This window comes from Bubalus bubalis, chromosome 1 (genome assembly GCF_019923935.1).
Source record: "Bubalus bubalis isolate 160015118507 breed Murrah chromosome 1, NDDB_SH_1, whole genome shotgun sequence".
Taxonomy (NCBI): Eukaryota; Metazoa; Chordata; class Mammalia; order Artiodactyla; family Bovidae; genus Bubalus; species Bubalus bubalis.
In genome coordinates, this window is record NC_059157.1 from 164022881 (window position 1) to 164049881 (window position 27001).

Below are 27001 nucleotides of genomic sequence, written 5' to 3' on the forward strand. Positions count from 1 at the left end.
TATTACTATTTAGTTATACTGCTAATTAACCTTCAATTATTTGTATAACATGTAAGAAATAACACTGCTCACACATCCATAAATATTTTTTAGAAATGGGAAAATGACCCTCTGATCTAGAAATAGAAATACTTAATCTAACCATTGTTTTTATCTCTAAAATAAATATGGCAATATAAATCTTTGAAAGAGAAAGATTCCTTTGAAAATGAATTCAATACAATTACCACACCTTAAAGCATCAAAAAACATACATTTTTATTTGGTTTTGCTTAAAATAAAACATTTCAGACTCTCAGTTTATGTTTAATTATATTCCATACATTATGACTTATAGTATTCTCATAGACATTACTTATTAAATTCTTAGAAATTCATTTTTGTTTCTTCTTTGATCTAAGAGTTACTTGAACCAAATATGATCTTTTACTTTTTAAACTTTTTGTCCTTTTATGAGTAATTTTCAGTTTTATTGCCTTATAATTAGGAAATATGACTTGTAAACTTTTCTCTGTTTTCAGAGAAGTTTTCTTCTCTGAAGAAACTACAGAGAAGTTTTCTCTGTAGGTCAGCATGTAAGATTATAGCAGCTCCCTTCTGGAATCCTGACACATCTGAAAATGTCAAATTTGTTGTGCTTTGCTTGGTGTCTATCTAAGTTTTTCTATCATAATCTTTTCCCCTCAAAACAGTACTTGCTACTCCATCTTACTCTGACATTTATTGTTCTAGAGAAGTCTGATGTTCATAACTTTTAAAATGGATTATTCTAGAAATTTGTCTATCTCTGAAATCCAAAAAATTTAGCAGGATATTTTTAGGTATAGGTCTATATTACTAATTTTGTCTTGCTTTCAGTGGAGTTTTTGAATCTGAGTAGTCTTTCCCTTTTATAGTGGTAAACATTTCCACTATTATTTATTACTATTAGGTAATAACTTCTCTCAAATAATTACTATGTGCATATTTTTCATCTTTAAATCTTTTCTTCTGACTTACGGGAGCTTTCTTAAGACCATCTGCATCACTATTAATAATTCAGTTTTTTTACAGGGTCTAATCTTCTTAGATTTTTAAAGTTTAATAATCATGTTTTTTTCATCTGCAAAAATGATCTCAGGGAAAAGATATGCCATAATCCCTCAAGTTTTCTCTTCTTTAAGGGAGTACTTGTTCTTGGGGACTCATATGCTTTGATTCCCCAGTCCAATTGCCTTCTGATCAACTACTGAATTATTACAGATAGCATTTCCACTTCCTTATTTTTCACCAGGGACAGGGAGGGGAGGGGAGAATGTCTAGAATGTTTGAATTCTTGCTCCAAATCACTTGCAGGCTACTTCTTCTCTTAAGATGTATCTGCTTCCACCTGCTTTGTCTTACAGGAATTTTTCAAGTTTTCATGACTATGGATAACACTTTCTCTAATTTATAGCACAAGTACATATCACCCCTCCCCTTTTTAACAATTTTGAGAGGCAAGTTCAAGTGGAATGAAGAGTGTCAGAACTTTTAGGTGCAGAAAGAGGCTTAGATTATTGTGTTGAACTAAAAATCCACTACACAGGTATCAGTCAGCAATGTGGATGGACCTAAATAGAGACTGTCATACAGAGTGATGCAAGTCAGAAAGAGAAAAACAAATATCATATATTAAGCATATATGTGTAACCTAGAAAAATGGTACAGATGAACTATTTGAAAAGGAGAAAGAAAGACACAGATGTACGGACATTAAAGCAGGGAAGGGAGATGGGATGAACTGGGAGACAGGGATTGACATATATACGTTACTATGTATAAAATAGATAACCAATGACTATATAGCACAGGGAACTCTATTCAATGCTCTGTGGTGACTTAAACGGGAAGGAACTCACAAAAAGGAGGTGATATATGTATCTGTATGGCTTGTTTACTTTGCTGTTCAGCAGAAAGTAACACAACACTGTAAAGCAACTATACTCCAATACAAATAAAAAATCTCTGGTGGTCAACAGGAGTATTTTGTGAGTTCCATTTACAAAGTGGAATGGAAACTTCAGTTCTGGTCCTTCTTTTAGCAGGTTTATCCATAAATAGTATTGTGTATGTGGAAGTGTTTCTGCTTTACTCATTCTGTCTTCACCTCATTGTTCTTTATTTTGATTTTCAGAAAGGTGTAGACAAGGAGTTCTATTTGTTTCCTACAGTGTTTGATGAGAATGAGAGTTTACTCCTGGATGATAATATTAAAATGTTTACAACAGCACCTGATCAGGTGGACAAGGAAAATGAAGATTTTCAGGAATCGAATAAGATGCACTGTAAGTACTGCATCATCCACCAATATCAGGCTATTTCAGCACTGCACATGTAATGCTTTTAATTAAGCTGATACTAATAGCTTTGCCCACTGACTGCTTTAATAAATGATTAAATACCATAGTGCTCTGAGGGTAATACTGTTAATTATTTGATATATCGGTCAACTGAATCTTAGTTTCACTAAACTCAGAATAATAAAACATAATATATGCCAATTACATCAGTTCAGTTCAGTCGCTCAGTTGTGTCCGACTCTTTGCAACCCCATGGACTGCACCATGTGAGGCCTCCCTGTCCATCACCAACTCCCAGAGTTTACCCAAACTCATGTCCATTGAGTCGGTGATGCTATCCAACCGTCTCATCCTCTGTCGTCCCCTTCTCCTCCTGCCTTCAATCTTTCCCAGCATCAGGGTTTTCTCAAATGAGTCCGCTCTTTGCATCAGAGGGCCAAAGTATTGGAGTTTCAGCTTCAGCATCAGTCCTTCCAATGAACACCCAGGACTGATTTCCTTTAGGATGGACTGGTTGGATCTCCTTGCAGTCCAAGGGACTCTCAAGAGTCTTCTCCAACACCACAGTTCAAAAGCATCAATTCTTTGGCGCTCAGCTTTGTTTACAGTCCAACTCTCACATCCATACCTGACTACTGGAAAAACCACAGCTTTGACTAGATGGACCTTTGTTGGCAAAGTAATGTCTCTGCTTTTTAAAGTGCTGTCTAGGTTGGTCATAACTTTTCTTCCAATAAGATTCATAGTCCTTAAAATGTAGTCCCTAGGTCAGATGTTTCAGCATCACCCAGGACTTGTTAGAAATCCAGATTCTTGGACTCCAACCCCAACCTACTGAATCAGAAACTTTAGGTGTAGGGCTTGAAACCTGTGTTTAACAAATCCTCTCTGTTATTCTGATGTATGCTTAAATTTGAGAGTTACTGGATTAGATACTTTTCTTACCTGTGGCTTAATAAAGACAGGCTTCTTTTATGGTTTCTACTCTGAATAAACTTAAATGATTCTCATCTTTGACTACCCATAAAAATCCCCTGAGAGTTTAAAAAAAAAAAAAACCCAGAAACTATTAAAACTGTTTTTTAAATGCTCAGCACAATCTACAGATATTTTTATTTCACTGAAACAGCATCAGATTTACTTTTTAGCTCCCAGTGTAATTCTAAAATGCAGTTAAAGTTTAGAGATAGTGAACTCTATCTCTATTGTTTAAAATGTCCACACCACTAATGCACAACATGTGAAAATCATTGTAACTAGAAGAAAAAAAAAGTAAATTTGTATTACAAATTGAACTCCTCCTCTTTGAACTCCTTTTTATGGTAAGTCATGTCCAACTCTTTGGGACCCCATGGACTGTAGCCAGCCAGGCTCCTCTATCCCTGGGATTTCCCAGGCAAGAATACTGGTGTGGGTTGCCATTTCCCTCCTCCAGGAGATCTTCCTAACCCAGGGATCGAATCTGTGTCTCCTACATCTGCACTGGGAGGTGGATTCTTTGCCACTCTGCCACCTGGGAAGCCCAATACAAACTGATGTTGTTTTCCAAATTGGATTGATAATAGTCACACTACCCATAACAATCTTTATTTTGCATTTTGGAGGAGTCAAGAATATTATCTATTAAAAAGAGCAATGAGAGGAAACTTCCTGCACATACTCTTCCCTGTTATTCAAGATGAATCAGAGAATTTTCCATCCAGGGCAACAAACACATTCGCAGTCTACAGCACCTAGGAAGAACTGTTATTACTCATCCATTTGGGTGCTCACAAATATGGCCCTTGGGAAAACTGAAAAATGACTCACTGAGAACAGTGAGATTCCCAGGGCCCAGAACTTTAAGAACCCAGCATTCATGAGACTTCCCTGGTAGTCCAGTGGTTAAGAATCCTCCTTGCAATGCAGAGGACATGGGTTCTACGCCTGATTGCAAAACTAAGATCCCACATGCTGCAGAGCAACTAAACTCTCGCAGTACAATTGCTGAGCCCATGCACCTCAGCTAGACAGCCCATGTGCCACAGCTAGAGAGTCTGTGGGCTGCATTGAAAAATCCTGTGTGACACAATGAACAGTCTGTAACTAAGACCCTACACAGCCAAATAAATATTTAAGAAAAGAAGAAGAACCATGCATTCAGCTCTATGTCTTCCACCCAGGGCTTGCCTGGAAGTGTTGAGTTCAGCAGGAAGTTCTAGAGACATTACTGACATGTAAAGGGGTGGGCAGGCCCAAATGGGTCTTTTAAAAATTAGATAAACCCAGTTGGCTCTGGAAAGTCTGAGAGGTTGTCATGAAGTAGGACATATGATTAAACCAGTTTCAAAATATCATTTTCCAACTTTTATAGCCATGAATGGATTCATGTACGGGAATCAGCCTGGTCTCAGTATGTGCCAAGGAGATTCGGTCATGTGGTACTTATTCAGTGCTGGAAATGAGGTCGATATACATGGGATATACTTCTCAGGAAACACTTTCCTGTCAAGAGGAGAAAGGAGAGACACAGCAAACCTCTTCCCTCAAACAAGTTTGAGTCTCTTCATGAAGCCAGATATTGCAGGTGAATTCTGTTAATGTCAAGGCAAATTTCTGTTGGGTCTACTTGTGTGGTTTTGGTTCAAAATGCTGTGTTGGATGTTAGCTCATCCTTTCCCCAAGCCTCCTAACTACCCTTTCTTTCCTTGGTTACTGTCAACTAAGTATTTGCCAGGTAGGTCCATTTTCTGTTTTTGTGGTGGGGAGAGAAGGGGTGACAAAAGTGGACTGAGGTTTCTCCCATTGGTGCTCAGTCACTCAGTCGTATCTGACTCTGTGACCCCATGAGCTGGAGCCCATCAGGCTCCTCTGTCCATGGGAGTCTCCAAGTAAGAATGCGGGAGTGGACAGACATTCACTTCTCCAGGGGATCTTCCCCACCCAGGGGTCGAACCGGTGTATCTTGTGTCTAACCTGCATTGGCAGGCAGGTTCTTTACCACTAGCAACACCTGGGAAGCCTATTTCCACCTAGTCAAACCCTCAAGATGGTCTCCTTTTCAATTATGTGCCTTTAAAGGTAGCTGGCAAATCAGACTAGAAAAGAAATGTCTCCCATAAAGGCTCTGCAACCAAACTTTGTGTCATGTTTCTGTATCCTACGTGTGTCTGTGTGCTCAGTCGTGTCCAGCTCTTTGAAACCCCATGGACTGTAGCGTGTAAGGCTCCTCTGTCCATGGGATTTCACAGGCAAGAATATTGGAGTGGGTCACCATTTCCTTCTTCAGGGAATCTTCCCAGCCCAGGATCAAACCTGCCTCTTCTGCATTGGAGAGGAAAGGCCATCCTAGATGTTGTGTTGGCTTATTGCTGCTGCTGCTGCTGCTGCTAAGTCGCTTCAGTCGTGTCTGATTCTGTATGACCCCATAGACGGCAGCCCACCAGGCTCCCCTGTCCCTGGGATTCTCCAGGCAAGAACACGGGAGTGGGTTGCCATTTCCTTCTCCAATGCATGAAAGTGAAAAGTGAAAGTGAAGTTGCTCTAGGGAGAGCCAAAAGGAAAACACAGGGGTGAAGGGTCAGATTCATAAGAAATGTTATTCTTTCAAATAAGAAGTTGGAGACTATGGAGTCAGAGAGAAGCTGGGAGTGTTTTGTTTTTATGGGGTTAGGGGGGATAACTAAGAAACTGAAAGGATAAGCCTCAAGAAGGAAAAGTATAGAAAGGAAATTAGGTATGCTCCTTTCCATACAATCTGGCATATGTAGTCTATGTCCTGAAATGTGACTAATTCCTAATTCTTGTTGATGGGGCAATGGGTCTTAAACGTAGAGGGCAGGTTGAGCGAGTCTTGGTGAGGCCATTCATTCAAGACAACTGGATTTGAAAGACCAGATGTTCTATTCCTTCATCCCTCTTTTGGCCAAATATCAAAATATGCAAGGAAATTGGGATGTGAAGTTGGATTTCTGCTTTCTTGACTCATGGGTTTGTGTTATGTCCCTTCCCATTTCTATCTTAAAATGACAAAGTCTCCTCAAACTTGTGCTGCAAGATGATACAGCTTATAACAAATTTTCTATTTTAAATATTTCTGGAAAATTTCTCCTTGGAATTATTGAAAAATGTTACTCGAAGCACTGATATCCTGGAGTCAGTCATTAGGCCCTCGCCCTCAGCCTACTGAGAGCAGATTTAGGTGTGTTTGTGAAAAGATGGGGTATTGTTAGTAGCAAACAGGTTGCAGAAAGCCCATTAATCTTAGTAGAAGACTCTTCTACTAAGAACGTTGTATGATCAGCCTTGTTGGCTTATTAGTCGTCTACAATGGAATATCCTATATTAGAACTATAGATATGCAAATTCAGAGATACGGATAGAAGTGTCTCTGAATGAATAAAATAAAAAACTAAAACAAAAGAGAATTTTACCCAAACATGAAAATATGCCAACTTGCCTCAGGCTTTATTTGGTTCATCAAATGCCACTAAAAGGCAAGACAGGTCCTATGTCACCTTTTCCTTTATTAGACAAATGTAAATACAACATTTAACAAAAGAGATAATGGTGTCTGCTTTCATTGAGCTGAAATTCTAATGCAGGGAGACAGACAATAATCAAGTATATTAACACACACACACACACACACACACACATATATATCAAGCGGTTATAAGTACTAAGAAGAAAAATAGGGCAGGGGAAGGAGCTGATGACAGATGAGGGAAAGTGGTCAAATCCTCACAGGAGGTGACCTGCCTTTTTATTTACCATTCCAGGGACTTTTGATGTGGAATGCCTCACAACTGATCACTACACAGGTGGCATGAAACAAAAGTACACTGTGAACCAGTGCAGCCAGAGGTCTGAAGATTTATATCTCTACCTGGGAGAAAGGACCTACTACATCGCAGCGGTGGAGGTGGAATGGGACTATTCCCCAAGTAGGAAATGGGAAAAGGAGCTGCATCATTTACAGGAACAAAAGTAATTCTCTAGACTCTGACTCCCAATTATTTTTTAGCTTTTTCTTTCAGAGAAGTAAGAATTATGCTAAGTTAAGAAGCAATGAACAATTGCATTACACAATAACAACAAAACAGCAACAAAATGCTTTCCAGGGGCCCTTCCTCCTTCATTTCTGCTTCTTTCAACTATCTCTCAGAAAAATTTCCATTGATCTCCTTTGATGCTTTGTAGTCACTCATCTTACTCTCTTTTCTGTTAGACTGTCTTCTCATACCTGCATACTCCTGTCATTGTTTTCAAACTTAAACCAAAATAAATGCCTACATTCAGAGCTAAAATAATTTTCTTTACTAACCATTTGTTGCTTATGTTTCTTCCAAAGATTTCATTATGAGTCTAGTAATCAGTTACTTCATATTTTTGAAAGTATTATATATGGAAGCATATTTTAAATTTTTGAGGGCACTAGAGCAGATATGGTCTTTGCCCTACCCGAACTTACAGGAAAATATGGTTCAAAACTACCAATACCATGTACACTATGGAAATGTAAAAGTGAGTTCAGTGAATAAGTGTAAATAAAGGGTAGTTATTGGAGCTTCAGAAACAATACATTTAGAGACACATCACCTGACACTTCTACGTATAGCTCTTCTATACTTTGCCAAATACTCTCCCCTTTACCATCTCTCATCAGGCACTAACCCTTGGGGGATATGATTTGAGAGATTGGGGTGGAACGTGTTCAGAGCTGAGGTGTACAACATGACCGGTAACCTGTAGCTAAATGATGCCTAGCTGGTTAGTTTGACTGCCATGAGAAGTATGATTTCTTGGGGGATTTTTGTTGTTTGTTTTTATTTGGCTGCCCTGGGTCTTAGCTGCGGCATGTAAGATCTTTCAGTTGTGGCATATGGGATCTAGTTCCCTGGACAGGGATTGAACCTGGGCTCCCTACATTGGAAGCATGGAGCCTTAGCCACTGGACCACCAGGGAAGTCCTATGAGTATGATTTGTGATGTAAGGGAGTAGATAGCTATTTCAGTGATTAAGGTAGAACTGTCAAAATATACAGAGTCAGTGAAAGCTTTAGATAAAGGGAATGGCTGGATAAAAGGGCCACTCAGTTCCTATAGTCTAAAAATACTACAGTAACCAGAGAACACTTCACTGATGAAATCTGGACTCATAACATTTCAGAGCCATAAGAGACACCTTAGAGACAATCTCACTGAATACCTCATTTTAGAGGTGAAGAAATGGAGGCTCCAACAGGCAATGAGTAGCTGGAGGTCATTTTAGCTGTGACAGTCGGGGCCAGGACTCCTAGGGCTCCACTGCTAGCTAGGTGTAAAGACTAGCTAGACTTTCTACCACACCTGTTTATTGTGGGGCTATTTTGTTTTTTATTTTACTATTGTTTTTTATTGGAGACACTTGTTTATTGTTAGTCTTCTTCTTTCTTGTTCAAATGGGACAGTGATATTAAAAACTAGCATAATGAAAACTATTTTTATTCAAAATTTAGAACTCAACTTTCACTTTTCTTAAGACAAATACTAATCTTAATTGTGTGTGTGTGTGTTTAGTCTTTCAAATGCATTTTTAGATAAGGAAGAATTTTACATAGGCTCCAAGTACAAGAAAGTTGTGTATCGGCAATTCACTGACAGCACATTTCAAGTTCCTGTGGAGAGAAAAGGTGAAGAAGAACACCTGGGAATTCTAGGTACTGTCCCAGCTCCAGTTTATCAGGTGTGGGTTGGTGATATGGTGCTCTGTGTGGTGAGTCAGTCCATGTCTATGGGCTTAATGTTCTTAGTTCATATATTAATGTCATTCATAAAATGAATTTTTTATTCATTCATTTATAAAAATAAAAAACAGAAGCTACTTAGTACAATGAGAAGCCTATATTTACTAAAAATATTGCATAAGAAAATATTACTTATTTCTGTCAGAAACAATGGTATTATATCCCATTTACTAATAAAATTATATATATTTGGTGTTTATCAAATTGATGCCTGTAGTTTTGATGAAATTGCTAGAGATCCCTTTCTACCGAGATTCTTAACCAAATTCTCCATTTTTCTAGTCCACAAAAAATAAATCATAGCTATTTACTTTTAAGAAGTAAATGATTAACCTCAAGAAGAAATATACATATAAACAAGCAAATAAGGAAAAGGAAAAGAGTGTTATGGTGCACACAGCCAGGGGAAAGTTGCCTTCAAGTTTTCAGGAATCACTTTAAGACCGAATGTCTAAGAACTTTCCAACACTGGTCTTGGGAATATTCTTGAAAACTGTCAACTGCAGGGGAAGCTACTCCGAAACCCACTGTGTTTTTACACTAACAGAATCCCCTGGGCTTTCTTATCCTCAGTCCCAGGAGTAAGACACCCAAGGAAGAGTGGCACTGTTGTTGGGTCACAGAAATTTTTTGTCAGGAGAGAAGCTAAAATTGGCTAGAAGGCAGGAATGGGATGGGTACCCCACCCATCCTTTCAAAGGCAGTACTGTCCTTAAGTCATAGGAAGGTCTAGAAGTTCTGATGATGAGAAATGACTCCCGGCCAGGGTAGGGTCATGGCTGATGGCTATGATTAGGCCACTATCCTGCAGGAAATTTCAGGCTAAAACCTCCCCTAGGACTCTTGATTAGAGATATACCCTTAGTCTCTATCTTTAGAGACAGCCATAACTAGTGTTTTTATCCTGAATCGTCCAGGACCAGAGCTACTACCGCATGAAGCCAGAGGGGAAAAACAAAAACAACATCCTTAATGATTTAAAAAAAGTTACCTGAGTTAGAGCTTCCAATCTGATGGGTATATAAGCCAGTCTTCCTTTTCACTTTTCCCAGGTCCACAACTTCATGCGGATGTTGGAGACAAAGTTAATATTATCTTTAAAAACATGGCCACAAGGCCCTATTCAATACATGCCCATGGGGTGAAAACAGAAAGTTCTACAGTGACTCCCACTGCACCAGGTATTCATGGTAGGGGGAGGGATATGTTTTAGTAGACTTTACAGCTTTCCACAAACAACTGCTATCCAGATGAGTGCGTCTTGAGGGAGTGAAGGAGGTGGCTAAGAGGGCACAAAGGCAGTTGCATCTGTGTGAATGTATACACATACCAAACGTTTAAAAATCCACAGAATTGTAAGGAAAAGAATCTGATGGTTCTGAACACATAGTCAAGGTTGTATCAGCAGAGATGATCTCCGCAGGCTCAGCTAGAATACATCCTGGACAGCACCTACCACGTGGCTGACTATTTCCATGCCTCTATCCAAAGACAGGGTCCTAAGGGCAGAGGCTGCCATTTGGAACTTTAAATCCTAGTCCAATATCTGGCTTACTAAATGTCTCTTTAATTCAGAGTTGACAACTGTAATTGATTAAATATATAAATATGCATTTTCTTTAATAAGAACTATAACTTTCTTCTATTCATTGGAAAGTTGGCTTCAAGGAAAGGATCATTTCTCAGTAACTTAGCAGTTCTCAAATTTATCAAGTGAGAAAAAATACTCTCTAGAGTTGGTCTTGTCAATACAAGGAAATGGAAATAAAAAGCTCTGCCCACATGATCCTCATATTCTTCCAAGATAAACAGCAAATAAATATAATATCAAGTCGTAGAAAGTGCTATGAAAAAGATTAAGATGGATGAGAGACAGTAAATAACAAGGGTGCTATTTTAGGTGGGGGGGGACAGGGGGGTTGGTCAAGAGGTCTTTGAGGAGATGCCACTGGTAAGACACCTAAATGATGAGAAGTAATGAGTCACAGGGAGTTGGAGATGGAGAGCATTCTAGGTCCTGAGATGGAAGTAGACTTGGTGTGTCTGAGGAACAGCGTGGAGGCCGGAGGCCAGAGGCCAGGGCAGAGTAAACAGGGGCAGAATGTGAGGAGATGGGATCCAGACAGGGCAGGGAGCCAGGTGTAGGAGGAGGGAGGGGGACCTCAGAGGCCATGGTTACAATGTTGTATTTCATTCTGAAATCCCATGTGAGGGTTTAGGTTGAAGAGTGATGATCTGATGAATAGTTTTTAAAGGACTGGTCTGGCTGGTATGTGAATAAGTGACTGTAGGGGATAAGGGTAGAAATCAAGGGTTGGTTAGGGGACCATCCCAGAGAAGGCAATGGCACCCCACTCCAGTACTCTTGCCTGGAAAATCCTATGGACGGAGGAGCCTGATAGGCTGCAGTCCATGGGGTTGCTAAGAGTCGGACACGACTGAGCGAATTCACTTGCACTTTTCACTTTCATGCATCGGAGAAGGAAATGGCAACCCACTCCAGTGTTCTTGCCTGGAGAATCCCAGGGACGGGGGAGCCTGGTGGGCTGCCGTCTATGGGGTCACACAGAGTCAGACACGACTGAAGTGACTTAGCAGTAGGAACAGGGGACCATCCCAATAATTTGGGTAAAAAATTAGTTGGACCCAGGTAGAAGCTGTTGAAGTGGTTAGTTGTATTCTGGGTCTATCCGGTTGGCCAAAAATTTCATTCAGGTTTTTCTGTAATATCTTACAGAATGCCTGGCTAACCCAATATTTTAAAGGTGGTGTTAAAAGGACCTGCTGAAAGAGTGGTCATTAGGGAATGTTAGGAAAGGTGGAGTCCAGGAAAGCCCAAGGTTTGAGCATTGACCATTTATGGCAGAGCAGGTTGGGGCAGGGAAGGAAGAAGAGAACAAAATGCTCTTTTCTGGCTTATGAGAATAGGAGTTTAATGAAAAGACAGTATGTTCAGGTAATGAATCTATGCTTTATATTCTCAGTGAAATGTTCTGCTTACAAAAGGGTGAGGACACAAGAGCGGGTAAAATGGAGGACTTGAGTAAAAAGGAAAAAAAAAGTCTGCCATATCCTCTGACATTGTCCCTCATGTCCTGCTTGATTCCCTAGTAAAGGTTTGTCAGATTCCAGTTAATTAAACTCTGACAGCAGGAATATATAATGGTGAGATCTACATAAATAGAGTGGACAGTAAGTGGCCATGGCTGCAAGTCAGGGTCTTGTGAGCAGTTGTGCAGGAAGCCCTACAGTGACTGGCAGCAAAGATCAGGTTGGAGAGGGGCCCAGAGCAAATGGAAGATGGTAAAGATGTTGGTAAGACAGGAGGCTGGAGCAACTGGCTGTCTTCCAAGTGTGAAGGTCCAGGGTGTGGTCATGTCCTGTGTGTGGCACAGTTGGAACGGAACAGTGTATGGTATGACAGAAGGGGGCATACAAGAGAGGTCACTGCCAGGTCAGTGACTCATGAGATCAAGAGGTCTGATGACTTGCCAGAAACTGAAATCACTTAAGATAATGGTGATAAAAGAGAAAAGGCAGGTGGTGGTGAAACTGAAGGAATTACACAAGGGCAGTCCAGAAACACAGACACAGAGAAGATGGTAGGGAAGAGGTTAGCACTCTTAATTGAGAGCTGAAAAGAAAAAAGTGTATTAGAAAAACACAGTAACGTGGAAACTTACATTACCATATGTAAAATAGATAGCCAACGGGAATTTGCTGTATGGCTCAGGAAACTGAAACAGGGGCTCTACATCAACCTAGAGGGGTGGGATGGGGAGGGAGATGGGAGGGATTTTCAAAAGGGAGGGGATATATGTATACCTATGGCTGATTCATGTTGAGGTTTGACAGAAAGCAGCAGAATTCTGTAAAGCAATTATCCTTCAATAAGAAAATAAATAAATTTAAAAAACAGATTCCAAATTAAGGAAAGTTCTGTTGCAGTTTTTGCAAATTTTGAAATTGAAATTCTCATCTCCTAGTTTTGTGATGTGGCTTCTGTGTCAAGGCTAGTTAATTCACAACCAACAAAGATGATATTAAAGTGTGTCTTACAGGTGTTTTTAAAACTAAATTCTTTATTTTTCAAATTCAAACAGAATTTATTTAGAAAAATTATTTTTTAATTGTTAGTTTCATTATCCTTTAGGTCAGAGGTGTAACAATTTCCTTTTTAATATTCTTCTCATCATTGGAGACATTGAAACTTCTGCCTATTTTCTGAGAAAATAGTAACAGAGAGTCACAGGTCTTGGCATCGGGATGCCTGTGATCTAAGTTGTACTTTTTGTTATTTATTAGCTCTATATCTTAGAGCAAATATCTTGTGTGCTCCTGACTTTCATCATCTTTGAGATAACGAAGGTTATTATGTTTCCTTCTAGTAAAACTAAATTCTTGTAAACAACTTTGAATACTTCTACTTTTTTAAATGAATTACTTTGTGACATTCCCAGTTTCTGGGTCACTGTTTTTCAAGGCTTTGATAACAATTTGAAATACATATATCAAGCACATATCAAATGTAACCAGATATGTTAACTCTTGATTAATTTAGGTGAAACTCGCACTTACATATGGAAAATCCCAGAAAGATCTGGAGCTGGAAGGGATGATTCTCCTTGTATTCCATGGGTTTACTATTCAACTGTGGATCGGGTTAAGGTAAACTTTAAATCATTTGTGTTTTGTGCAGACTCCCAAAATAGACACACAATTGAAGGAAGATGAGGTTAGGGTTTTCCTGTGGTCCAATTCTATGTTAAAAATCACAGGAAAGTAAGCTGCTCTGCAATTCATTTTGGCTTTTCTTTTTTATGGTTTAAGGTTATACATTTACAGTTATAAATGTATTAACCTTATAACTGCTGATTAAGGATATCACAGAATTAAATATTAATACAGTATCTTATTTCCCTTTTGATATGAAAATATATTAAACTCAAAGAACTGAGGTATATGATTTCAGAGTTCTATTATTACATGGTAATAAAAGTGCTGATGTCAACATTCAATCACAGCACAGCTAAAGCTGCTGTTTGATTAAATATTTCACAGCCAAAAGCCCTCAACAACTAAAAATCAGAACATGTACCAAGACTCTTTTGTTGAATTAAGCCTCTAGTCCAAATCTCTCTTCTGAGTTCCAGACCTGTCTATATACCTGCCTATTGAACACCTCTACCAGCATGTTCCACAGGCACAGAAACTCGGCAACTCTACAACAGAACCTGAGGTCTTCATCTAGCTCTTTCTTCCTGTATTCCCAGTTGTGATAAATAGCACAAGAAACAAACCTAGTCATTTGTTCAAGCTAGAAACCTGGATATAGAATATCCAACTCTTACCCTTGGCTCACCTGAGCAATTTGCTCACCAACACAGAGCTCTGTCCATTCCTTCTTGTCTGCACAGATCAGGTGCTATTAATTTTCCTCAACTACTGCAGTGGCCTCCCGGTCTCCGGTCTTTTCCCCATCCAAGCCTTCCTTCACTCTACCACTAGGATCACTGGTTTAAAATGTAAATATACTGCCACTCCATGTTCAAGTTTTCAATGGCTACTTATGACCCACAAGACAAAATCTAAAATGCCTAACATAGTACAGCTCAAAGGCCATTTAAGATCAAATCTGCATTACCGAAGCCCAGTCAAACCAAACTTCTTGTAGTTTAAGTCCATTACAATCTTCCCCATGTTCATTATTATTTTATGTACCTCCATGGCAGAAAGTGGGTCATTTCTTCTATTCATCTATTTTCCCTACTAGATTGAGTTCCTGAAGGCAGGGGATTTGTTTCCTGTCTGGTTTTTAATGACTGGCATAGTGCCTAGGTTATGGAATAGGCAAGCCAGCACTGTTCATTTGGGGTTGTATTCAACTGCTGCTCATTACTTGAGCCAATATTTGGCCTTTGCAACACATTTCTGTTACTTGCACCATCAACCACACAACCTACCTATGACTCACCCTTGTTCCAATTTACTCCAAGTGGAAAGTTACTGACTTGACTGAACCACATTAGGCAAAGTCTACTAGTTATATCAGTCTCTGACTTAAACAGTAGATTTACTACTTCAAGTAGTACTTACTTTAAGTGCTACTTAAAATCCTGAGGTCATGGGGGATAAGGTCCCAGTTCTCTGAAATCCCAACCCGTATCACAAAGACAACTAAGTTTTTGCTTGGTTTCAGGATCTCTTTAGTGGATTAATTGGCCCACTGATTGTTTGTCGGAAGCACTATTTGAAAGTATTCAATCCCATAAAGAAACTGGAATTTTCCCTTCTGTTTCTTGTTTTTGATGAGAATGAATCTTGGTACTTAGATGACAATATCAAAACATACTCTGATCACCCTGAGAAAGTAGACAAAGCCAATGAGGAATTCATGGAAAGCAATAAAATGCATGGTATGGTACATTACTCTAAAACCTACTTTTTCGCTTTTCTTCTTTCAAATAAAATTACTTGGGAAACTATTCATTTGTTTTGTTTTATAATAAACTACTTCTGCCACACTTGCATGTGAAAGAATTCTATTCAAAGCAAAAAGGGGGCTATATTCAAAATCATCAATCAACTTCTCTCGCAACTCCAAAGTCTCATTCCTTCTTAAACTCAAACCTAAGAAGACTTTTGGTGCTAAGTGACTAGAAAAGCAGTGTGGTGTTATTGATCTTAAAGTACCCATTTCCCTTATCTGTAGTGAAATAAGTTCTATTACCTAAAAAAAGATCCCATATATTAACCTAATGGGGTTTCCCAAGTGGCACTAGCGGTAAATAATCCACCTGCCAATGTAGAAGACATAAGAGACTTGGGTTTGATCCCTGGGTCATGAAGATCCCCTGGAGGAGGGCATGGCAACCCACTTCAGTATTCCCGCCTGGAGAATCCTATGGACAGAGGAGCCTGGCAGGCTATGGTCCATAGGGTTGTAAAGAATTGGACATGACTGAAGCAACTTAGCACAGCACAGCACATTAACCTCAAAAACCCCTTTTCTGTGAAATAGCTGTTGGTTTAAAATATCCTGGAAGGCAATAAAAATGTGTATTTTCCCCCAGCTATTAATGGAAGAATGTTTGGGAACCTGCAAGGCCTCACGATGCATGTGGGAGATGAAGTCAACTGGTATCTGATGGGAATGGGCAATGAAGTAGACTTGCACTCGGTACATTTCCATGGCCACAGCTTCCAATACCAGGTAAGGGCCAACCACAGTCATTATTCCTGCTCTATTTGAAAATGCTTTAATGCAAATGAAGGAAATATTTCCTCAGACTTAAGAAAAGTTTAAGGTTTCAACAGACAAATTATTTTCAAAGAGTGTAGCACATAGCTATTTCAACTGGCATTCCCAACCTTTGTTACACCTTGGGCTTTCCCTTGGATTTAGTTTTTACTGGCTTTTCTTAGAGTTCTGCTCACATATCTATGGACAAGGTATTTGAATAGAATCATTAGCAGAGCGGGTAGGAATGTTCACGTAATGATGGATTAGAGAGTAGAAACAACAGACTTTATTATAACCTTTGCCTGTTCTAAGTTCTGGATTGTAAATAGCCTGAAATGAACAAGATCAGCAGTTTGGTGTCCAACAATTGATTGGTTCCCAGGTCTCAATCCCACTTTGACTTCTCACCCAGTGCTGGTTTCAGCAGGAATATACAATCCTTTTGGAAATGCTTTTGTCTTACCTTTGAGTTAATGTAGAAAATTCAGAAGCTACCACAAAGCACAGTACAGAAACATTTTATTACCACTTTTTGTATTATTCCTTAGCAGACTTTCAGTTCCATCCCTGTAGAAATCCCAAGTACTCTGTCAAGACTCTACCTGAACTGCTCCCAGTCTTGGCTTCTCCACTGGCCTCCTTTCCTACTCCCTCACTACCCACCAGTCTTAAAGTTTCACAGACAGTCAGCTCATCTAGGATAGGTTTAGCAAGAGTGATATTAAGACTGAAATGAGGTCATGGCTAGATTCCCTTGTGTAACTCCAGTGCTCTGATAAAAAGACAGAACAGTCAGGTGTTACTGACTGCTGAATTCACTTTTATCTCATCTTTTCCTTCACATCTATTTATTGGTCCATTGTGCCAAGGATTTAGCAAAGATCACATATCTTTATATTACACACAGAAATACGCAGGGTCTCTTTCTTTTTTTAATGAATTTAGTCATTTTTCTAATATCCCTGAGATGGCCAATGAAAGATTATTTGAATGAACTTTCTCGTATAATAAAGATTATATACAATATTGGTTGTTTTTCTAATTAAGCACAGGGGCGTTTATACTTCTGATGTATTTGACCTCTTCCCTGGGACATACCAAACCTTAGAAATGACTCCAAAAACACCTGGAATCTGGTTACTCCACTGCCATGTGACTGACCACATTCATGCCGGAATGGAAACTACTTACACCGTTCTACCAAACAAAGGTGAATATTCACTTAGTGATTCTAGAAGGCATATATGAATATAATTAAGATGCACAATTTTGTCTATATACTTGCTCCCAAATGAAGCATTTGTGAATTTGCTACCCTGATTTCTTCTTTCTCTACCTCCAAGCAGGATTCTTTTTTTTTTTTTTTACTGTTAAATGCTGTGGGACACTGCTTATCTTCTGATAGCCAGTACTGATACAGCACCAATAGTTTTTTTAGTAATACAAATTGACACCAATTTGATACAGTGTAATCCATAGTCCTAAAACTGACATGTGTAAGAGAGTAGTTGTGATTTAACAAAAGGCACATTTAAAATTTAATGTCTTTTTAAATAGAAAACGTTCACATTTTTTTCTAGGTAGTAACTGGTACAGGAAAAAGGCCCCCACCAACCTCATATAACAAATATAGTTTCAAATAGTCAATCAGGCAGAACAGAGTCTTTCTGTGCTTCTGTGGGGAGGGGAGGCATTACTGATTATTGTTTGACAATGACTGTATTAGTCCATTCAGGCTAAGTTTTGTTGTAACAAAAACTGGTTAATAAAACTAGTCCATTTTGTTGTAACAAAATACCAGACTGGGTAGCTTATACATTGTTGTTCAGTCGCCCAGTTGTGTCCGACTCTGCAATCCCATGGACTGCAGCACGCCAAACCTCCCTGTCCCTCAGCATCTCCCAGAGTTTGCCCAAGTTTGCCCAAGTTCATGTTACAAAAATTTATTTTCACCATTCTGGAGTCTGTTAACCTGAGATCAGGGTGTCAACACAGTTGTGTGAGGGTCCTTTTCTGGGTTAAAGATTCACTACATCTTCCAATGGCAGAAGGGACAAGCTAGCTCTCTAAGGGCATCTTTTATAAGGGCACTATTCCCATTCACCAGGGCTCCAACCTCATGACCTAACCACTTCCCAAAGACTTTATCACCTTGGGCATTAGGCTCTCAACATATGAATGGGTGGGGGGAGGATACACAAATATTAGACCATAGCAATGATCCAGGAAAAAAAAAAATCTAAATTCCCTGCTCTGCCCATCCCAGCAAGAACACTCCCTCCTGTGTAAGCACATGCATACAATAAAATCACAGAAAAACAAATAGCCCTTTGACGGATAAACACTAAATACCAAAGAAATGTGTTACATAAAGAGTAAATTCCTGCTACCGACAAGGGATCAATGTCCAAAATATATAAATAGTTCATACAGCTTAATATCAAAAACCAAACAACCCAATCCAAAAAATGGGCAGAAGATCTAAATAGACATTTCTCCAAAGAAGATATACATATAGCTAACAAGCACATGAAAAGATGCTCGATATCACTAATTATTAGAGAAATGCAAAACAAAACTATAATGAGACATCACCTCATACCAGTCAGAATGGCCATCATCAAAAAAATCCACAAATAATAAATGCTGGAGAGGGTGTGGATAACAAGGAACTATCCTACATTTTTTATGGGAATGTAAATTGGTGCAGGTGCTATGGAGAACAGTATGGAGGTTCCTTGAAAAACTAAAAATAGAGCTACTGCATGACCCTGTAATTCCACTCCTGGGCATATATCCATAGAAAACCATGATCCAGAAGGTTACATGCACCCAGTGTTCACTGTAGCACTGTTTACAATATGGAAGCAACCTAAATGCCCATTGACAGAGGAATGGATAAAGAAGATGTACATCCACACACACACACACACACACACACACACACACAGAGGAATATTACTCAGCCATGAAAAAGAAATAATCTCATTTAAAGCAACATGGATGGACCTAGAGATAATCATATTAAGTCAGAGAAAGACAAATATCATGATATCACTTATGTGTGGAATATAAAAAAAAATGATACAAATGAACTTAAAAAACAGAAACAGACCCATAGACATAGAAAACAAATTTATGGATACCAAAGGGGAAGTGAGGGGGCAGGAGATAAATTAGGAGTTTGGGATTAACATATACACAATACTATATACAAAATATGTAAACAAGGACCTATTATATAGCAGAGGTCCTATACTGTACTTAATATAAAAACCTATCATGGAAAAGAATCTGAAAAAAAAATGTATATATATATATATATCTGAATCACTTTGCTACTCACCTAAAATTAACACAACATTGTAAATTAAATATTTTTCCATTTTAAAAGTTGAGATTAGAAAAAAAGAAAATTCCTGCTTTATGGTTGCAGGCTTTGGTGTTTCCTGAGTCTTCTGAGTTCAGAACTGTTGGAATTGGCAACAGCAAATCCAATGAGGGGAAATGATGTAGAGAAAACAACTCCTTGTACTTCCCCATCAAACTGGCATAAAAGTGAACACATAAATGAAAGAAAATATAGAAGTAAATATATTTCAAATACTAAAAATCACTGAAAGATTACTCACTGGTACAAATGAAGGTTTCTGTTCCTGTTCCTATACAAAGACCTCATTATATGAAAAACTATTTCCATTAAAACCCTTTATTACAAAGTGTGGTACTGAGAGCATCAGAACACCAAAGATCCAGACAAACACTGCATGTAATGCCAGTAACTGCTGAACAGGGCAGAGTCAGAGATGAGAAAGAAAACCTTTCTTTAGACGGTTTAAAGAAAATTAGCACACATGGAAACCACAGGAAAGGATGACCCTGCTTAGGGAAATAATCCAGAGTGAAGGAATACCGAGGCAGGCATTCTGGAAATTCAAGTATGCAAATGCCTGATACACAGAGAAAGCTGCTATAGGCTAAGTCTACACAACAGAGAGAAGGAAGAGAGTCCTCTTGTAGGATAAGCCCAGGAGACGAGGGAGGTGACTTTGCTTGGTTAGGAAAAGGGAAACTGTTTTAAAAAGTCCTGCTAAAAACTGTGGAACAAACAGCAAATGTGAAGGCAAAACACAAGTTGGAAAAAAAGATTAAAGAGAAATTTGGCTTTTCACAGACTGAAAGAAGCAATTATGAACACAAAAGATAGTTTGAATTATTCACAGAAAAATGGGGAGCCACATTTGTCAGTCTGAATTATCTTTAAATGAAAGTCTGGTAAAGCTTTGGCCAAGTCTACCTTGATTCTAAATCTTAGAATTTCAGCCTCCCATGACACAGACAAGGGAGAAAATCAAGTTAGAGTGAAAATTTTCAGTAATAGGCACAGGGAGACAGTTTCCTCCACAAGGAAAAAATATCACTGGAAAAGAACTGTGGATATCCTGTCATGCTTAAAGTAATGCCTCATTTCCTCTACCCAAAGAAACATAACAAAGACCTCCCCTAATAAATACAAACAGTACTTTGTTTAAACTGACACTGCCCCAACAGCCAGATAACCTCTCGAAGCTGTCTGAGGAGAAAAGCTTATTTGGTTTTAAGTTCCTGATACACAGGGAATGTATATTCTGTACTTCTAGGAGATGCCCAAATCCAGTTCAGTGCTCTGCTTGGCAAATATCTAACCACATACTAACTCAATAAAAAGGAATTTTTAACTTTTTTGGACACCATGTCAGACTTACAGAAAAGCTGCAAGGGCAGTACAAAAAAAATCCCTGTATATTTTTAACCCAGATTCCCCAAATGTTAAGTTTGCTCAGCATCATCTATTTTCTCATCCTTTCTCCTATCTCCCTAACCACAAAGACTACAGATACTATACATACATATACTCCTATTTGCTGAAAACAAGACTGTTCTTATCAACACAGTATGCCTACCAAAATCAGGACCCTTTTCGCATTTTCTCAATTATTCTACTCATGTTCCTCATAGAAAAAGAAACTCCTATTCATACGCTGTGTTTGGCTGACATGTCTTCTTGTTTCCTTGGTCTAGAGCAGTTCCTTGGTCTTTGTCTTTTACCACTTTGACATTTTTAAAGAATACAGGGCAGTCACTTTGTAGAATGTCCTTCAGTTTTGGTTTGTCTAAGGTTTTCTCAGACTTCCCATGTGGCTCGGTGGTAAAGAATACACCTGCCATGCAGGAGATGCAGGTTCAATCCCTGCATTGGGAAGATCCCCTAGAGAAGGACATGGCAACCCACTCCAGTATTCCTGCCTGGAGAATCCCATGGACAGAGGAGGTTGGCGGGCTACAGTCCATGGGGTCGCAAAGGGTCAGGCAAGACTCAGCAACTAAACAAGGTTTTCTCATGATCAGATTCAGGTTATTCATTGTGTTTTTCTCAGCATGTCATGAGACATAAGATGCTGATTTGCTCAGTTACTGGTTGTGTTCATTTTGAGCATTTGATTAAGGACATGTCTGCCAGGTTTCTCTACTATAAAGTGACTATTTTTCCCTTTATAATTAATAAGGTTCTTATGGGAAGGAAAGTTGATTTTTCAATAAAGCAGCACTAGAATGAGAGGCAGAAAAGGCAACGGCACCCCACTCCAGTACTCTTGCCTGGAAAATCCCATGGAAGGAGGAGCCTGGTGGGCTGCAGTCCATGGGGTTGCTAGGAGTCAGACACGACTGAGCGATTTCACTTTCACGCATTGGAGAAGGAAATGGCAACCCACTCCAGTATTCTTGCCTGGAGAATCCCAGGGACGGGGGAGCCTGGTGGGCTTCTGTCTATGGGGTCGCACAGTCGGACATGACTGAAGTGACTTAGCAGCAGCAGCAGCAGCAGCAGCAGCAGAATGAGGTGTGTTTTAAACATATAAAGAGCAGAAAAATATAAATGAATCAAGAATAATTAAACAACATAACCTTTAAAAATTAGAATACATTTAAAGCACCATATGCTAATCTTTTTAACTGCATGATATACGCTATTCTTAATAATGGTCTTAAAATTTCTTTTTCTATAGAGATCAAGTCTGGATGAAAGAAATAAATTGGTGATAAGTGGAAAAAAAAGAAAAAACAATGATTTGTAACAATGTATGTGAAAGTGTTGAATAGAAGGCTTACTTTGGAATGGCTATAAGCATAAAAAAAAAAGACTGAAAATACACGTTGTACATTTGTGCAGAAAACTGTCACATTGTTTCATATCTAAAGATCCATAGACTGTATTTTGACACAACTGACTCAAATACATCTAGTAATATAACTGATTAATATAGGTGATTCATATCACCACCATTAGGTAGGGCTTTACAAAACTGTATTACAAAAAAAATCTATGACTAGATGTTGTCCTGGACAGTTCTTAAAGGATCACTATTAAAGACTCAATGATTTCAATAAAAATAAATAAGTAAGATTCAATGAAATGTTTCCAAAATTTGGCTTCTCATCAATCCTTCTAATGTACTGTTGACTTCATTCCTAATGGACCAGTGGACAAAGGGGCATAGAGGTAAAGGAAGTAAAATAAAAAATCAAACAAGACAAAATAAAATAATAATAAAATTTCAAAACAGTGAGACCAACATTGAACTTCTAATCTATAGAACTGTAAGATAATTTTGTGTTGTTTTAAGCCACTAAGCTTGTGATGATTTGTTACAGCAGCCATAAAAAATCGATAGGATACTCTTCTAAGATGTGCCATTTATTTTAGGTCATGCATGCTAAATTGCTTTAGTTGTGTCGAACTCTTTGTGACCCTGTGGACCGTAGCCCATCAGGCTGCTCTGTCCATGGGGTTTCCCCAGGCAAGAATACTGGAGTGGATTGCCATTTCCTTCTCCAGAGGATCTTCTCAACCCAGGGATTGAACCAGCATCTCTTAGGTCTCTTGCATTGGCAAGTGGGTTCTTTACCACTAGTGCCATCTGGGAAGCTATTATGTATCAATTATACCTAAATAAAGCTGTTAAAGGAGTTTCCCTGGTGGCTCAGAAGTTAAAGAATATGCCTGCAATATAGAAGAGTTGGGGTAGATCCCTGAGTCAGGAAGATCCCCTGGAGAAGGGAATGGCTACCCACTGCAGTATTCTGGACTGGAGAATTCCATGGACAGAGGAACCTGGGGGGTTACAGTCCACGGAGTCACAAAAGTTGGACACAAATGAACAACTAACACTTTCAAAGCTGTTAAAATTTTTTATTTTTTTTAGTTAAAAATTTTTTTAAATAAAATAAAACAAGATTTAAAATATCTTAAAAATAAAATATTTATTTAAACATTTAAAAATAAAATGTTCCCTATCTGAATTTTGTGAACCCCTGAAGTCAAAAGGATGTTAATCTGGAACTGGAAAAAGACAGAGTTGAAAAATAATCTATAAATTAAATTCTGGTAAAAACAAACACTGCCATTATGAGAAAAGTTTTTATAATACAGTTGTAGAAACACCAAGTGAGTAGCATTTTCCCCCAGTCTTAACTAAAGTCAAGCACACAATCAGTGAGCTGAACTTGGACTCAAAATTGTCTAATAAGAAGCTAAAAAAAGAAGACACAGGTCTTTATATTTCTTTATTTTTCACATACACTCTAGCTAAAAGAGCAAGAGTACACATCAACAAAAAATGGAAACAAAACTTTGACTGAAAGACATGCATTCAACAAATTACATAAGTAGCCAGACAAGAAGAAAGTCAGCTTTGTAAACTTTTATTTCATTTGATTCAGAGAAACTCAGCATGAGCTTTGAAAGTAACAAGAAAATAAAAGTTTGATATCTTTTACCGTGGGAAAACAATAAAATCTTTCTCAAGGAAAATTATTGTTTTTTAAAAGTGACACAGTAGAAAAATCTGGAAAAATCAAGAAGGTTGAGTTCTGGACTACTTGGAATGACATTCTTTTGAATACACTTACAAACTGTTTTGTGTTCCTGGGACGAAAAAGACTGCCGTGGCTCCAACAACAGTAAACTGATGTTTCTTGGTATAAAAGTCAGCCTCTACCTTTAAAAATATATGCTTTCCTTGAGGGAATTCCAATGTCTTGTAGCTTTTTTTACATTCTGGACAATTAAATGGACTCAGGTCATAAATTATGAAATTAGTAATAACACTGAGGTAAGTAGACTGAAAGCATTTGCAATATATGTACATATTCAATATAAAAATCCTTTATATATATAGTTTATATGGCATTCAGCTTTTCAAGATTCAGTGTCACGTGCCATTGTGGTACATTTCAAATGATACTTTCAAGTCAATGATTTCTTTCGACTGCAGTAAAGAAGATACGGCAAGAAAAACGCTGCAGTGCCATCTTCTGGGAGGACGTTTAAGAAATCCCTTAGTTCTAGTTCCACAGCAACAACTGACAGTGTTTCTGTTTGTAAGAAAGAATATCTGAGTTAGAACTGAGATTCTGCCTTTCACCCAATTCTCTTATCACTCAACCAGTGAGAAGCTAATTCAGGTGACAAAACATTATAACTATGGTTAAGAGAGAGGGAAAAAAAACAGTCTTTTAAATCTAAAAATGCTTTACAGTTCTAACAACTTATTTATTCTCTCTAGAATCATTTGTAGGAAAATACAATCAACTGAACACTGTTTTTAATGTTAAGACTATATTGCAGCTCCTTTATAGACTGTCTGCGTGGCGCCAGTGCAGGAGACTCAAGAGACACGGGTTCGATGCCTGGGTTGGGAAGATCCGCTGGAGTAGGAAATGGCAACCCACCACAGTATTCTTGCCTGGGAAATTCCATGGACAGAGGAGCCTGGCGGGCTACAGTCCATGGGGTCGCAAAGAGTCAGACATGACTGAGCATGCATGCATGCACACAAGCGCACGCGCATGCACACACACATACACAGAGGGCATTAACTGTTAGATGAAAGTGAAAGTGAAAATCAAGTTGCTCAGTTGTGTCCCACTCTTTGTGACCTCATGGACTGTAGCCTACCAGGCTCCTCCGTCCATGGGATTTTCCAGGCAAGAGTACTGGAGTGGGTTGCCATTTCCTTCTCCAGGGGATTGTCCCCAACCAGGGATCGAACCCAGGTCTCCCGCATTGTGGGTAGGCGCTTTACCATCTGAACTACGTGGGAAGCCCTAACTGTTAGATGCCATTTTCCTAAATCTTTTCCTCTCTATTGGAATTTTCATGTTAATAAGCATAAATCTGTTTTCAAGACTATTTACTTTTTTCTCAAACTGCAAAATGTGTTATAATGAATATTAAATATTAAGGAAATTGGTAAACATTTTTACAAAGATAACTAATTTTATGACTCTATTTTTCTTGATACACGCCCTCTGCTGGGAAGAAAAGGGAATGACATTTAAGAACAATGTTTCTAAACCTTCTGCAGTGCCATTCTCTGATTCTTATATGCCTACCACTTACCCTATTTGCAGAGTAACTGAAATATTAAAATTTCTGCTCAGGTATGTGTGGGTCCATCCAAAGCCAGCTGTCCAATATACACAAGCTAAATCACCCCTTACACAAAGGAATGACATGCTCTTGTTGCTAAAAAGTTAGTGAATGGTATGACAGGAACATATGAAAAAGATCCCTGGCTCTGGAATCAAGACAGACTTGCGCAAGGATCACTCTTCGACTTACGCCCTGGGTGACTTTGAGGTCAAACTCCTGAGTCTCAGATTCCTCATCTATCATGCAGTGGTACCACCCACTAGCTTCCAGAGTCCTTGGAGAATTATTTAAAAGACAATGATGCAATCTGACATACTGACATAAACCAGAATCTTAATAAACAATAACTACTAACTAACTTGCAAAACTCATGAATTATCAACACTTTCCTATTAAACTAGTTTATTTGGTCTAAATGTGGAACCTGTAAGAATAACCTACATACAAAAAAACTGATTTGGAAACCACTGTAATTATAGAGCCAACAAAAATCTTGGCACTGCCCTATTCTCTTCTGCCAATTAGTGAGGGGCTTATGCAGGTTAGGACTTCTCTGGTGGCTCAGATGGTAAAGAATCTGCCTGCAGTACGGGAGACCTGGGTTCGATCCCTCGGTTGGGAAGATTCCCCTGGAGGATGGCATGGCAACCTACTCCAGTATTTTTGGGGGGGCTTCCCTGTCCCATGGACAGAAGAGCCTGGTAGGCTGCAGTCCATGGGGTCGCTAGGAGTCGGACACGACTGAGCGACTTCACTTTGACTGTTCACTTTCATGCACTGGAGAAGGCAATGGCAACCCACTCCAGGGTTCTTTGCCTGGAGAATCCCAGGAACGGGGGAGCCTGGTGGGCTGCCGTCTATGGGGTCACACAGAGTCGGACACGACTAAAGTGACTTAGCAGCAGTAGCAGCAGCTGGTGGCTCAGAGGGTAAAGCGTCTGCCTACAATGCGAGAGACCCAGGTTTGATCCCTGGGTCGGGAAGATCCCCTGTAGAAGGAAATGGCAACCCACTCCAAGTACTCTTGCCTGGAAAATCCCATGGACTGATAAGCCTGGTAGGCTACACGGTCCATGGGGTCACAAAGAGTCAGACACGACTGAACGACTTCACTTTTCACTTCACTTATACAGGTTGCAAGAACAAGGTCAATATCATAAATCCGTACAGTACTTTAAATCCTCCAGTGTGTCTA

At 39.0% G+C, this 27001-nt stretch overlaps 2 protein-coding genes across 7 annotated transcripts in view; one reads left to right on the forward strand and one right to left on the reverse strand.

Annotated features, from left to right (window-relative positions):
• The window catches only part of LOC102404988 (ceruloplasmin), a 60215-nt gene that overhangs the window by 24721 nt on the left and 8493 nt on the right, over positions 1-27001 (forward strand). The window contains exons 10-19 of one of the 2 annotated variants that reach the window (XM_025290096.3): positions 2156-2306; positions 4675-4887; positions 7082-7289; positions 8862-9001; positions 10141-10269; positions 13650-13756; positions 15288-15504; positions 16162-16301; positions 17379-17541; positions 22379-22786. In XM_025290096.3, the coding sequence (XP_025145881.3) occupies positions 2156-2306; positions 4675-4887; positions 7082-7289; positions 8862-9001; positions 10141-10269; positions 13650-13756; positions 15288-15504; positions 16162-16301; positions 17379-17541; positions 22379-22395 (1485 nt within the window). In that variant the 3' untranslated portion in view covers positions 22396-22786. Of the gene's footprint in view, positions 1-2155; positions 2307-4674; positions 4888-7081; positions 7290-8861; positions 9002-10140; positions 10270-13649; positions 13757-15287; positions 15505-16161; positions 16302-17378; positions 17542-22378; positions 22787-27001 lie in introns of those variants that run through there. The other variant, XM_006063124.4, reaches the window with a different exon arrangement.
• Positions 23924-27001, reverse strand: part of HPS3 (HPS3 biogenesis of lysosomal organelles complex 2 subunit 1) — a 40983-nt gene continuing 37905 nt past the window's right edge. For 4 of the 5 annotated variants that reach the window (XM_025290115.3, XM_025290137.3, XM_006063123.4 and 1 more), the window contains one exon: positions 23924-24746. In XM_025290115.3, coding sequence (XP_025145900.3) covers positions 24619-24746 — 128 coding nt within the window. In that variant the 3' untranslated portion in view covers positions 23924-24618. The remainder of the gene's footprint in view (positions 24747-27001) is intronic. The other variant, XR_003110625.3, reaches the window with a different exon arrangement.